General features: G+C 39.1%; 1 protein-coding gene across 1 annotated transcript in view; it reads left to right on the top strand.

Annotated features, from left to right (window-relative positions):
* The first annotated feature begins 12141 nt into the window (after positions 1–12141).
* The window catches only part of klf7b (Kruppel like factor 7b), a 40756-nt gene continuing 37391 nt past the window's right edge, over positions 12142–15506 (top strand). The window contains exon 1 of the mRNA XM_067408653.1: positions 12142–12595. Coding sequence (XP_067264754.1) covers positions 12494–12595 — 102 coding nt within the window. The 5' untranslated portion in view covers positions 12142–12493. The remainder of the gene's footprint in view (positions 12596–15506) is intronic.

The following is a 15506-nucleotide window of genomic DNA, read 5'->3' as shown; positions in this document are numbered from 1 at the left end:
GATGAAACCGAGGTCCTCTGTGATTCAAATAATGGAAGTCAATGGGTGCCATCAGTTTGAGATAAAAAAAAAAAAAAAACATGCAGACAAAACAAAATTAATACTCGCGGCTCCTGACGATACATTGAGGTCTTAAAAAGCAAAATGATCAGAACTGAACATTATATACAACATTTTTACCTCTAATCCACAGCCTTGGCAAACGGTCCTGAGCGAGTTCACGACAGTTTGGAGAGCAAGCTTCCTGTGTGTGATGATTCCTTAGTTTGTTTACAACAGCGAGAAAATACGCATATGTTGTATTGTTCATCAAAGCGGTACTTACTTGTGCTTATATGGATGCCACAACCTATATACATAAAATAAGATTACGTTAGCTTGCACTATCTCAGTCGGGAAGATTCACAGATTCCCAACGTTTGAGCTCATATGTCATTATGCGAGAGGAAACTTGTGCTCCAGACTGCCGTGAATGCACTCAGTACCGTTTGTCAAGGCTGTGGATTACAGGTAATAATGTTGTAAATAATTTTCAGTTTCTGATTGTTTCGCTTCTTACGACCTAGCCACGATATTAATTTTGTTATGTCTGCATATGTTTTTTGTTTTTTTTTATCTCAAACTGACGGCACACATTGACTTCCATTATAATGAATCACAGAGGACCACGGTTTCAGCTAAAAATTTTCTTTACTATTCTGCCGAAGAAAAAATTTCAACTACATCTTGGAAGGCCTATGGGTGAGTAAATTAACAGCAAATTTTCATTTTTGGGTGAACTATCCCTTTAAGCATATCTATCCCTAAACTAGCTTATATGTCAGATGATTACGTTATAGATATTTTCAAAACGTTTGTAACGTACATGTGTTAGAACCATTTATGTACAAATATCTGATTACTAATGAGATTACTGGCTTTATATTAAAGAAAGGTGGCCTGCATATAGCCTGCCATGCCTTAAGGTAAATGCACTGAATATTGTGTTTTGTTCTCCAGTGCTCAATGATATATAAAGAAAATGGCAATGCAGCCATTTGTTTTCCAGGTGTACAATTATCGACAGAGTAGACTTTAGGTTTAGGGGTTTGTCAAATTGTCAGGCAATTATCAGGACTCTTTCTCCAATGGACAACATAGTGAAAATGTCAAGCTGATGTGCTGATGGTCTCATTTGACATCAGTAATCAGTATTTAGAAGGGTGTTGAACACATCCCTGTATCCTCCCTCTATTAGTGAAGCTTTAAAACAGTCCATGATCACTGCAGAAACCTGCTAGGAAGCCCTCCCGCAGCCCCGGACATACCACACACAACCCCTGCTGTTATACACCAAAAACACACAGAAAAAAATGCTAGAGACAAATATACAGCCTAGCAGCTAGAGCAAACCACACAGGCTCAGTTGCTAATGAGAGACGAGCGTGCTAGAGCTACATGCAAAGTTTTCCCAAGGCAATTGGGACTTCCTACTGCAACACTTCAGCATCCTTCTCCATCAAAAAATACAACGCAGGGCACAGTACAGCATCACCACCACCACCAAGCAACAAACCCACAAAACTAAATTCAATCATTGGCGCAGAGCTTGTTTCCCAGCGTGAGCCCCGCGTCCAATTATGAATTCATTTATTTGCGATTTATTTTATGACAAACATGCACAGCGCTCTGAACGTAATGGTGCACGAGTCTGTCTTGTGGTGAACGCCTTGCTGAGTGACTGAAAAGAAGCAAAGCGTGATGGGATTGCTCCAACCTCTAATGGGAGTTTGGGGATGCTGGGTGAGTTAATGCTGCGGGCTAATCCTGGAAAAATCGCTAAAAAAACAGTCAAAAGAAACAAAAATGGCTTTACTGCAATGAGATTTCAAGGCTGAAAATAGACTGAATAACCATGACTAATAAGGGCCTGGTTAATGCTTCGTATAATCTCGCCAAATTAATACGTTAGACACAATTGGCACGTAATTAATTCCTGTGAGTACACCCAACAAGAAGATTTATTTTCAAATGTCAATCATGCTGTAAAACCCACCCCACCAGAGGGATTACACTACATGGCCACATAATTCTAATTATATGGTTATGTGAAATTACATGGTTATATTGACCATATACACCATGTATGTATAAACAGCCATTACCTGGGCTGTAAAAATCACCGCTGACAAGGGCCGATCATCAAAATGAAGGTCATTCTAATAGATGAACAGTCTGCCCGTATCTTTCGTTTTTATGACTTCATAAAGAACGTGTCTCAATGGGACCATCAGCATCCCGTCTATCTCACAGTACGATCTCTCGCCCTGTTTCTCCGAAGTGCCAGGCCGTGTGTCCGTGGTGGCGTGGTGGCTCAGCGTCTGGCTTGGAGTCAAGAGTCAAGGTTGGGGAGAGGATAGAGGCAAGGGGGACGAATGACCGGCTCTGAGGGGGGAGGGCTTTGATCAGGGAGCAGATTTAAGCTGGAGTGACAGTCCACCAGTGCACAGCTTTGTTCTGGCCCCAGCTCAAACGCCATCCGACTGCAAGCACAGGGTGCCAACGCAGGGCATGTGTGCGTGTGTACCAGTGTACCCAGACGACATGCTCCCACACGCTACCACTGACACACACACAAACACAAACATCTGTTGGTAAACAAGCACAAACAGTCAAGGCAAACAGAAACAGACTGAAAAATCTATACATACAAATATGATCATTCAATGTGTTTTCATACACAAGAGTTTGAGAACCTACTTAGAAACTGTAACTTGCAAATCTTAATTTAAAGTAGTTCACTACAATCAAACTAAAATGTAGTTTGATGTTACTGAAAAAGGATCAACATGGAAGTTATTTAAAGAGATTCACCCAAAAATTTATATTCTGTTATCACCTGTATGACTTACTTTCTTCTGCAGATCAAAAAAGACAATTTCGATACAATGAAAGTCAGTGTTGTTCAATAATGTTTAGGACCCGTTTGACTTTGTCATTGTATAAGGTTTGGAAGAACATGATGGTGTTTAAATAATGACAGAATTTTTATTTTAGGGTAAATTCTCTAGCACAAAAAAAGGCACTTAATGGGATGGCTCACCCAAAAATGAAAATTCTGTCATCATTTACTCCCCCTCAAGTTGTTCCAAACCTGTATACATTTATTTTTTCTGCTGTACACAAAGGAAAATATTTGGAAGAACGTTTGTGACCAAGCAGATCTTGCCCCCCGTTGACTACCATAATATTTTTTTCCTACTATGGTAATCATAGGGGGCAAGATCTGCTTGGTTACAAACATTCTTCCAAATATCTTCCTTTATGTACAGCAGAAAAAATAAATTTATACAGATTTGGAACAACTTGAAGGTGAGTAAATGATGATAAAACTTTTATTTTTGGGTGAAACATCCCTTTAAAATGAATCTCAACAGTACTTGAGAGAGAGAGAAAGAGAGCACATTCTGCAGTACACTTGTTTGTATGTGTGCATTACAATGTCACATACAAAACAGCAATCTAACATTTAAGCTACACTTCAACGATAACTGACAATGAAAACTTGTGTAGCTGCTCCATTAACAAACTATTTTCAAAGCTCCTGAGCTGCCACATGAATTTTCCTTCTTATCGACACCACCTTAAAGAAAATTGGAAATGTTCAAGACACAAATGCATCTCTGAGGAGTGTTTTAAGAGGTTCACAAACACACAGAAGTGAGAAGACACTTAATGCTTGCACATTCCCAGGACATTAGCCCTTCCTTTTAATTCTATGTAAATACCAGTCATAACAGCTACCATTATTATCACTATTCAGCCAAACGCGTCTCCCCGCATGCTATTTGCACTGCAGTGCCTCTATGACACTGGCTTATGCATCTTTTCTTTATTAAAATCTCAGTGTAGAATTAGCAAGAGAATATGCTTAACCTCATATACCTTCCACAGTAGAAGGATATATTGCCTCTTCTCTATTATTAATAAAATCACAAGCACATGGGGGCTGGGGTGTAATATCAGTGGCTGTAGGCTGGATGAGCACTATATTGCTTTAAAGAATGTTTATGTGTGTATTTGAGGCAAGTGTCAGGTCTCATATCTAGAGGCTCAGCGCAGTCCTCATTGGTAACAGCACAAAAGTGAGGGGGGGTAGTTATGACTGCTTTGAACAGCCTAAATCCCACCTCACTCTCCCTGAACAAAACACATGATGACGATGGCAAGACTCTGGTTCTCTATGGCTGCAAATTATGAGGTCTGACCCTCCTAATTAAAGCATGGACCCCCCCCCAAAGGAAGTAAAAACAAAAAGGTGGGAGGAAGGTCTTTATATAAGTACATGCTTAAACATGGTTTTTAAACTTTTCAATAAACAGAAAAGTTGAAGATTTGTGTTCGCCTGAGGTAACCATAGCAACAGCAGGCTGCTTGAGCACCTTAGGATCATTATTGGACTAAACCGTGACAAAACTATAAACACTGTCAGAATTTTTCATTAGCAACTATCACATAACATTTAAAGAAAACCCACACATTTAAAGGAATATTTCACCCTAAAAATCCAGTTTTTTACTCACCTTCATGTATGACTTTCTTCTGCAGAAAATGAAAAATGATATATATATATATATTTTTTTTTTTTTTTAAATGTGTTTTTTGTCCTTAAAGTGAAAGTCACTGGGGTCCAGTGTTGTTTTTGATCACAAATGACTTTCACTGTATGAATCAAAATCATTCTTTGGAGTAAATTAAGACAGCATTTTTATTTTAGGGTGAACTATCCCTTTAAAATGGTTAGCCAACATGCTAGGAGATGATTTAAATGAACCTAAACAGAAATTTCCTATAAAAATTTTCTTTAAAAAGTCGACCACCCTGAAAGTCATTGTTAAATTTGCACACAGGGCTCTCCATCATATCGCCTATGGATAGTGTGGGCAGTTGGGATGTGGGGGTCTGCAGAGATGCTACCAGCGCTGCTCCTGGAGCCTTCTTTAAATATTTACACTCAGCAGAGCAGAGATAAGGCACTGAGACGATGCGATGGAGAAGGCAGCAACCTCCACATGGTAAAGCGAACATGCATAGGGAGGCAATTCGCCGTCAGTGTGTTACTGTGTGTTTTTATCTTGATTCTCACACAGTAAGATTGAGTAAGAGAGACTGATCAGGATAAAAGGTGTGAGATAGAAAGCGCGAGAAAGAGGAGAGGTGAGAGACAGAGAGAAAGACAACATAGACGCGTTCAGTGACAAAGATGGAGTTAGTATAGCAATATGGGGGGATAAAAGAGGGAGAGATAAAAGTGAGATTAGATGCAAAAGAACAAATACCAAAAAAAAAAAAAAAAAAGCTTCTAGATGAGCAGTTTGAATGTGATTAAGGGCTTGATATAAAAGGAAAAAGGAGGAGAATGTTTGAGGGGACAGTGTGAGGGAGTTCTAAATGTGTCAAATGGATGGATGTGATGCCGGGCTGTGTGGCCCACTCTCCTCTCCCCCATAATGCCGTGAGCATGGCGAGCACTGCCGGGTCAGCCTCATAGCATACTAATGAGATTACAGCCCAGTGTGCCACATCAATAGAGCTGCACTGAATCCCCCTCACTCCGTAAATGCTAAACCAGAACACAGCTAGATGCTCCAGTGCGCTCTCTCTGTGTCGGATCCATTTGGAGGAATTCCAGACTACATTTGTATGGTCCCATTTTCCTAGTATAAGAAAAGACGACAGTAATGTTCAACAGGATTGTTTGGCCAATAATTCAGGTAATAAACACAAGTTTCTGGAAGACATGCACTCATTTTTTAATTTGCGACTGGATTTACGCAATACCTCAAGGTTTCCTAGGCTCTCCCGCACGCAGTCAGAGACAACGGGATGAAAGCGAAAAGATAAATGTATTCTCTTTATCATCCAAAGTATTATTCCTTGTGCTAAATTAATCATTCTGTTCTCAAGCGGTCTGAATCTGAAAACCTTCTTTTCAAAGAGGACCTTTTTTGTGCCATAGCAGACCCCCCTCAAAAAACCTGATAATGATATTGAGGGACCGGGCAATTCTCTTCATTTCTCATCTTCTCCTCTAGCTCCTTCCATCCAAAGCCACATAAAAGGTGTTCTCTCATGCAAGAGCAAAAGGTGCTATAGGTCAGGGTCATTTTGGTGTACTCGCCTAGAAAAGGAAGCGAGGCTGAATGAGACAAAACAACAGGGGCTGAGAGAAGGGGAATCTCAGCACGTCTACAAGAGGGCCAGTCTAATGCGAGTGGACGTTTTCATCTCTGTGGCAGAGCTCCAGTCCAACCTAATTGGGACAATTCCCACTAGTGATATAATTTCATTCCTACCTCAGTGTGACTCCTATGATCTCATGCTGCAACCTCTTACTTCTCCTCTGATTCCCCTTCCCGCACTCTGCCACGTAGGCGACCAATGCACTGCCAATTGGAGTTTGATCTATAACCGAAAGAAAGTCCGGCGTCTCGCATAAAATCAGCAATGACAAATTAATGTGCTCGTAAAACATTGCATGGCTTATGAAATACAACTTTTGGTATCGTCTTATCTTGGTAAACTTGTGTTGTCACAACTGAGCAAGCAGGATTCATCATAACTAAAAATGAGTCTGTTTGCCTTCCTGTTTCATCTCACTAACATTTATGTTATGCAGCGAGCAACTTCACTGTGTTGTGAGCTTGCAGCCGTAAGCGCCCGCTGTGCAAGAACACTTAAAAGGATGTCAGAAAGTCGAGTGTGATCACAGGTCACAGATGAGAGGGTGGAGGGCTGTGATGTAAGTGCTGGAGGCTGGGTGGGATGTCGTTGATGAGGGGTACTGGGTGAAGAGCGCCCCGGGGTCGGCTGGTAGGGGTCGCTCTGGGAGTTGGACCGGCTGAGCAGACAGGAGTGGCGCCAGGCTCTCCCCTGTGAGTGTGTGGAGCAGCGGGGTGCAGTAATGGTACAACCCTGTAGCTGCTAGGATCTGTGAGAATCCTAGTGACACGAGGGACCGCAGGGGAGGAGAGTCAGCCCTATGTGTTTATGCAAACAGATCAGTTGCCATGACTATCCAAGCAGCGGCAGATTCACATGATGTCACCTTGACGGCGAGGGAAAAACAATAACACTGAAACTAGGCTAATTTAGGACCATGCACAGCAGGATTAACAACATAACACCCACAAATCAGAGACACTGGTGATGTCTTGATCAGTGCTGGCCAGGCAGGGGCCAGCAACCAGTCTGGGGTGGCACAGAAATCTTTATTTTTTTTTCAACATAAAAATTACTATAAAGTACTGGACTGTTTCAGTGCCTACAACACACCAGAATACAATTGATTTGTACTTAATTGTAATGTAGATAGTGGTGGAATGACCAAATGAACTGTTTAAAAGAACAGTCTACTTTAAAAATACAATTCTAACATTGTTTGCTCACCATCATGTTGACTTTTTCTTTCCTTCTCTCTTTTATGTTCCAAGAATGTTCATGTTGCTCTTTTCCATACAACAAAGGCATACAGTAACCAGGGGCTGCCTAGATACAAAAAAGCACCATAAAAGTAATCCATATGACGAGTGTGTAGCATTCCAAGTCTTCTGAAGCCAGAAGATTGCTCTTAAATTATTTAAGGCTTAGCAATAACCTTGTTCATTGATCTTGTACATGCATTTTAATGCTTTGCAACCTTAAACGTTTGGTTTTCTACATTATTGTTGCAGATTCTGCCTGCAAATTCATCATGATCATAATGTAATCTAGATGGTCAACATAAATTAGGTTTTGCCAAAATTGCTTTAAAAACTTGTAATATTCTAGAATGCATCAGTTTGATTGTGATGAAAATCAGTTATGTTTCCATATGCCATTTTCCAACAACAGTGCATTTCTGAAATGATGCAGTTAGGCTACATTATAGCTGTGTAATTTTCAGCTTTCTTTTGCAAAGAAACAAAAATATATTTGTGATGAAAAAATAAAATAAAACTTAACATTTAACAACGAGAAATCTAATACAGCAAAAATACAACAAAAAAATGTGTTCCGTATATTTCTTAATTAATTCATTACATTATTGCTCTATAATGGGCCGGTCAACATTGCCACAGTAAGTAAAAACTGTGGGGGAAAATAAAGAGTATTTTCTGGGAATAGTTAAAGAGCAGTGTGAGCATTCTTTTGTGTTATACATAAGAAAGAAATCATACAGGATTAGAACAATAAGATTTTTTTTTTTTTTTTTTACAAAATTCCCATTTCAGTATAAACCATCCCTTTTCATTTCTGAGTGTATGAAGTCAAGAAGAATAATTTCTTATGCGTAGACACAGCTGCATGTAATATCATGCATCTTACATGTAGTTGTGTCTAAGCATAACAAATTATTCCCCTGTTGACGTCATACAGCCTTTAAAATTGAACACTTCAGACTTAACAGTAAATGTGTGAGGTAGGAACTGGGGCAGCCTGAGTGTGTTTTGTTCTGTGTCCATGGCCCAGTTTGGAAGGTGCAGGGTTTGCCCCGGTCAGAGCTAGGCTCAGTGGGAACCAGCTGTTTCAGACTTGGTGAAACAGCGGGTTAGCCATAGGAGGGAGTGATGAGCCAGTCATCAGGGCTTACCCTGCCCAGCTGTGCCACCGAGCCTGGCAGACTCACACCTGCCCTTAACCCACCGCGCAATAACACCAAAGCACACACCTGCCTTTTCTTTCCAGCATCCTTGGTCCCTCGGTAATGCACTCTGGCCAATGAGGAAGAGGCAGGACTCAGCCATGTCCCCTCGGCATCTGTAGCTCAGGAAATCATATGCACTTCGACATTCAGCTGCAAATCTTTCAGTGTATATTTTTGATAGAGACAGGCTAGCATGTCTTGTGGAGCAGCTTCCACCCCTCCATCCAACCCCCACTCTGGCTAATTCTCTCTGGCAGGGAGACCTGTAAAAATCAATAGGGAAAATGTCCTGAAACAGTCAATCTAGCAACCATCTGCCCCAGTACTCCACTGAGACAAAGACCAATGTCCCCTGGGAAAGTGACGGAAGAGACAGACAGCACAACGCACATACAAACTCAATTACTCACTGCAACTAAAACACTTTCGCATTGCAAAGTCAGGCTTACACTTTTCTACTGCCTGTCACTAATTTTAACTGAAGTAGTGTTTACAATTATCTAAACATTTGGTGTTTTTGCCGTTTCAAATTTCATGCATTTTTCTTACGAACGGTAGCAAACAAGAGCAGAATTAAGTTAAATTTTATGTGAACAATAAACCTGTATTGGTTGCTGTTATGCTATCAGAACTTAAGCTACTGAATGTAGCATTTGCTTTGTTCATCAAACATGTAATTAAATTATTCTTTATCATGGCATTTTTCTCTCAGTCAGTCCAGATTTTAGTAATTTAATTGCCACATGTTACTAATTAATTTTAAAAAGAAACTGTTTGATTTCCAATGTGATGATGGCGGCTTATTGTAAAACAAAAAAGCAAAGTCAGTACTATTGATTCATTACCTTCAAAACACACAAAAAATACCAGAAAAACAACATGCCAAAAATATGTGGTTTATTATAGACGACTACTGAAAGAAAATTAGATGAGTTTTCAGTGGGACACACGACTTGTATCTCTCTCTCTCTCTCTCTCTCTCTCTCTCTCTATATATATATATATGTGTGTATTTTATATAACATGCAAAAAAATAAATAAATAGGTAAACACTAAGCTTTTAATTGTCTTAACCACAAATTATTGGTCAGCACAATTAGCATAATTTAAGAAAATGCACTACTTGAAAAGCAATTGCTGTCTCAGAAAAACACCAAATACAAAAAGACAAAGTTTTTGGCAGAATATGGGAAGTGGTGTGTGGGGTGATAAACTATAATAAAACATGAGTTGCATGGTGAAGCTCCACACTGGTGTCTTTGAAAATATGGTCTCTTTGAAAATAAGTCACTGAATGCTTTGGAGTACAGAAGAACATTGCAAAATGGCTTGTTTCCCACAAATGAAAAGCTGTTAGAGGAATCATCAGATGTTATTTTTCAACAAGACAATGCTTCTGTCCAAACAGTAAATATACATATATACATATATACATATACATATATACATATATACATATATATATATACATATATACATATATACATATATATATATATATACATATATACATATATACATATATATATACACATATATACATATATATATATACACATATATACATATATATATATATACACATATATACATACACATATATATATATACACATATATACACATATATATATACACATATATACATATATATATATATACACATATATACATATATATATATATACACATATATACATATATATATATACATATATACATATATATATACATATATACATATATACATATACATATACATACATATACATATACATATATACATATACATATATACATATACATACATATACATATATACATATACATACATATATATATATACATATACATACATATATATATATACATATACATACATATATATATATATACATATACATACATATATATATATACATATACATACATATATATATATACATATACATACATATATATATATACATATACATACATATATATATATATACATATACATACATATATATATATATATACATACATATATATATATATATATATATATATATATATATATATATATATATATATATATATATATATATATATATATATATATATATATATATATATATATATATATATATATATATATATATATATATATATATATATATATATATATATATATATATATATATATATATATATATATATATATATATATATATATAGTATTGTATATAATCCGATTGTATATAAAGTTCTGACAGAATTATACATCACAAGTCTGTTCATAGTTATATATTTAAATATATGGCTTTATTCAGTCGACTTGATGGTTTGCTGGGTTTCACAATAATTGTCAAAATCTAGGATTCATCTATTAAAGACAGAAGTGTAAATAAGACTTCAGTGGGCAAAATAAATTTTACAAAACAACAAAATAGGAGAATTAGTCTCCATGTTCTTCATGTTGTCAATTTAAAATGGTTTATCCATATTTCACAATAAATTAAGGATAATATACAGTCACCCATTATAAGGAAAAAAAGGCCAGACAGCTGATCAAGAGACGGACGGACAGACAGACAGAGAGATAGATAGATAGAGAGATAGATAGTGGTCACTTATACAGGTTTGTCATGGGCACAGTCATTATTCAGAAATGAGTAGCTAATGTATTCATTGTATATGAATTTCAGGAACTAACTGCTTATAGAAGTGTTTCTGGCTTGACCACATGTGTGAAAAACATAATGATAAGTCAATTACCTTTTACACAACAATAACCAGATCAGTACTGCAAATCAATGCCATCAATTGCTGAAATAGTTGCAATTATAGATGCTCTTTGTGGTAATTTGTGCCATCAGAAGAGCTAAAACTCTCATTTCAAAGTGCTAAGCCTCTTATTTCAGAATTCAAATATTTATAAAGTATCCCTGATCTTGTCTGTGAACCTCTTAATCCTAGTGATTGTGAAACATCTGAGAGGATCTTCACAGACTTTTTTTTTCTTTTCAGCACTTGCCTGTGCCTCAATATTACATCACAACATCAATCTAATTTTCTGAACTACTGTTTCTAACTTTATCGGCAGCCCTGTGGTGTAAGTTACCCGTAATGTATAATTTCCAACTGATATGACTTCAGAAAGTCGTCGAATTGCCTCACGTTACAACTGCAACTTCTACTTCTGTTTGTTGCGTTCTCCCCGGCCGTATGAGCGACGCCAGCGAGCTGCCGCTGCTATATAGCACTCTAAAAATAGCTCACCTTTCACTGCCTTCTACGGCCCGATTGACAAGTGTCATGAGCCAATCGCGCTACATTATTCAAATTCTACTCCTCCTCTTTGGCCATTTTAGCACCGCCTTACTTGGACGCCAGTGAGATCATCATCCCTATTTACCGTATATGGTCACGCACGGAATTGATTGACAACAAACCACGCCCCCTCAGTTCCCTTGGCTTCCTCTCGCTCGCGAGACAGCGAGCCCAGCAACTTGCCTTGGTGATCCACGGCATTCAAGATAAAGGCTACCTGGAATTTATAGCGCAAAAGAGACAGAGGCAATGCGGAAATAGGTGGACAGTTCATGTCACCAATTTTGCATCCCACTCCAGGCTGAGGATCTGAGAGTTCGCGGGGATTGCAATTAAGTGACAAGAATTATTTTTTATTTTTTCTCCTTCCTTTTTCTCATAGCGCTTAAATTACTAGATTTAAACTACACTTCACGGAGGATTTGAAATATTCTTTTGCGTTTGACAGTGGGCTGAGAAGAAAACAAATTATACCCGAGGGTCAAAGCAACACTTTTTTCTTGTGAGCATCAACATGGACGTGTTGGCGAATTACAGTATTTTTCAGGAACTTCAGCTGGTGCACGACACGGGCTACTTCTCGGCGATGCCGTCGCTGGAGGAGAACTGGCAGCAGGTGAGAGTTTGCACGTAACTATTTGGACTGTTAGTTCGCATAAATAAGCCGTGCGTATGTGCGCACATGTATCTAATGGAAACACTCACAACTTTACAGTGCACGCTTTTGTCCAAACACGCTGCTTCCTTGTACAAGTTATTACGGGTATTGGGTTCTAGTGATGAAAGCGCTGTTTTGCTGCTTTCATACTAAAGCGTGGCTTGAACTCCGGTCTGTTTTATTTAGCCAAACGAAAGTGATTATTAGTCAGAATAATAACCTATAATATGCTTTAAGGAATGAGACGCATATTTAGTACACTTCTCTGTCGTATATTCAAAGCAAAATAGATGTCAATGACAGAATGAGACACGAGATGATTCATGTGCATTATCGTCTACTTCTGACTGGAACTGACTGAATGGCGTTTTGTTAAGGCGCACGTAATGTGGCCAGAGAAAAGAAGGGCTTGGCTAACAATAAGCGACTTGTTATTAAATAATGCATTCGTCTGTCAGATAACTTCGTGTTTTTTAGCCCGACGATATCAAGAGCAGTTCCCGATAGTCATGTATTATGTATTACCTCCGCCGCGAGGGTGCGCGCGTGAGTGGATGTGAGGAGAATGCATCCAAATCACCCACTCCTGAGAGCTGGTGTGCATCTGTATGACAATTTGCTGACTCTTGAAGGGGTAGAGGTTATCAATGATAATAGTGGTGTTTTACATTTTTTTGAAATCCCACTGGAAAATCTAGAGGTGATGCATATACATGCCATTTGAACATATCTGTCATAGTTATGTTTTTAAGTGACAAGGTCTTTATGTGATCAATGCAAATCAGCTGCGTTGTGTTGATGGTGTTCTTAGGCAATAATTGTTTTAGCAGCCAAATACAGTAATAATAGCACCAACATTTGGAAGTTTTGTAAATTAGAAGGCAGCGATTTAATGACAAGATTTATGATTCGAGGTAAGAAGGAATTCTGGTAATCAATGTGGCGGAGGACGCCTCTGCACGCATCCACCGGCTGTCTTCAGCTCATTGCAATTCCATGTGCTCAACTGCAGGGAAATGCAGAGAGTGGTTATTTATTGCTGGTGTGTGGACTTGAAACATATCTACCCCCACCAGCAATTCAACCAGCACTTCTAACACAAATATTTTCTGGTAGCAAATGCAAATACAGACAGATTGGCATGAGTATAGAAGGAAAATGCAGGTCTGGCAATCTCATCTCTTAGATTAGTCATGCAGGAAGACAGACAGGTCTGGTTAATCTGCTAATTCTGGCATTAATTAACTTAAAGCATCATGGTCATATCAAACAATGGCCTGTGTGCCTTGTGTCAATTTTTATATATATAATTAGTTTACTCTCACTGCTTTATGAAGTAAAACAAATAGACAGAGCTAAGATTATCTTGCTGGCCTAATGATAACTCAGAAAAAAAACAAGCTCATGTTGTGAACCTGCAGATGTGTTCACTGGAAAAGACAGTTTAGAGACAGCAGGGAGAGTATCAGCTCACATCAGAAGAGGAGGGGAACAACCACATGGAATCATAAAAAATGAAAGTTGATTCTGAATGCAAGAAAATGAGCATGAGGAGAAAAAAGGCCTAGCTTTGTAGATAGGCTTTTTTCCTTGAGTAACATCATAGTGAAAGTTTAATTCTTTTACAAGTTGAGATAGTTTTAAAGTGTAGCCCTAGATCTGCCAGTGCAAGGTAAACAGCACCCTTTGAGAGGGAGACAAGATGGATAGCTGTGTTCAGCCCCTTGCGAGTGGAGCATGAATCAGAACTTAATGGATGCGATATGGGTGAATTGAGTTTCAGAGCTCAGGCTTCAACCAGGGATGGGGCAAAGGGGCTACGGAGGGGAGAGTGACAGAGGTGATGTGTTTGGGGATGACGAGAGGTTGTCCACCGAATGTGATGAAGTCCTGACGTGCACTGCATCCATTCCCCATGAGGGACGCTGGCTGCTGGCACAGTCTCCCCCAACTTGAACAAAGACACTATCTTTCACTGTCAAGTAGAGACACAGAAGAGAGAGAAAAAAACACAGAGGGAAAAGATAGAGCAGGCAGCTCGCTGTAATCACAGCTCGCCAACCTTTCTTGGGGTAGAGAAGGGAGGAATTATTTCAGCGATGACCCGTAAGCAAGGTTAATTCAAAGAGCGGCTGTTTGTGCAACAAGAGAGCCCCTGTTGGCTCTCACCCCCTCCCTAAGCAGTGCCACCCAGTTTGACTCTCAGAGCTCCACACTGGAGGCTGGAAGAGCAGGTGGAGTGGCCTGGGGAATGAGGCAGAGGCAGTAAACACCACCATTAGAGGCAGTCAAGGCAGCCTGGCCAATTAGTAAGGATCACCTAAGAGACTGGTTGGGGGGCTGAGTCTGTTTGTCTGCATCCATCCATCTGTCCTCCATCAGCTAGCACACCACGTGGGCCTTTGTTGGTGTGTCCTCCTCTGACAAGCAGGCCTTTTTTTGGGTCACATCGAAAATGGGTCACTCTCTGTCTCTTTGTCTACAAAGTCTGGCAGACCTGTCCTTACTGAACTCTTCTCCTCGTCGTCAAGTGTTTTGTTCGGAAAGTTTTCACTGCCACCAGTAATTCCAAATGACCATTCAAATTTCTAAAGCAGGGATTGATTGTTGCGCACCCATCCCAAACCTAGGACTATTACTGTAAGTGTTGCAGTCGGAAACCCATGAGACCTGGTTGTCCTGATAATCCCAGCAAAACCTAAGACCTACTCTTTTTTTCCCCTGTTCTATCAATAGCTTTCATGCTAAAGGTTGAAAAAAGGAATCTGAGAAGTGGTGAACTTCTCAAAGCTCACTGGCAGCTGGAGGCCAGACGACTGACCCACAGAAACGCATCACAGTCAGTAGAACTGGAACACGTCTGAGCAGG

Source organism: Chanodichthys erythropterus, chromosome 14 (assembly GCF_024489055.1).
Source record: "Chanodichthys erythropterus isolate Z2021 chromosome 14, ASM2448905v1, whole genome shotgun sequence".
Lineage (NCBI taxonomy): Eukaryota > Metazoa > Chordata > Actinopteri > Cypriniformes > Xenocyprididae > Chanodichthys > Chanodichthys erythropterus.
This window is presented reverse-complemented; position numbering and strand designations above follow the sequence as displayed.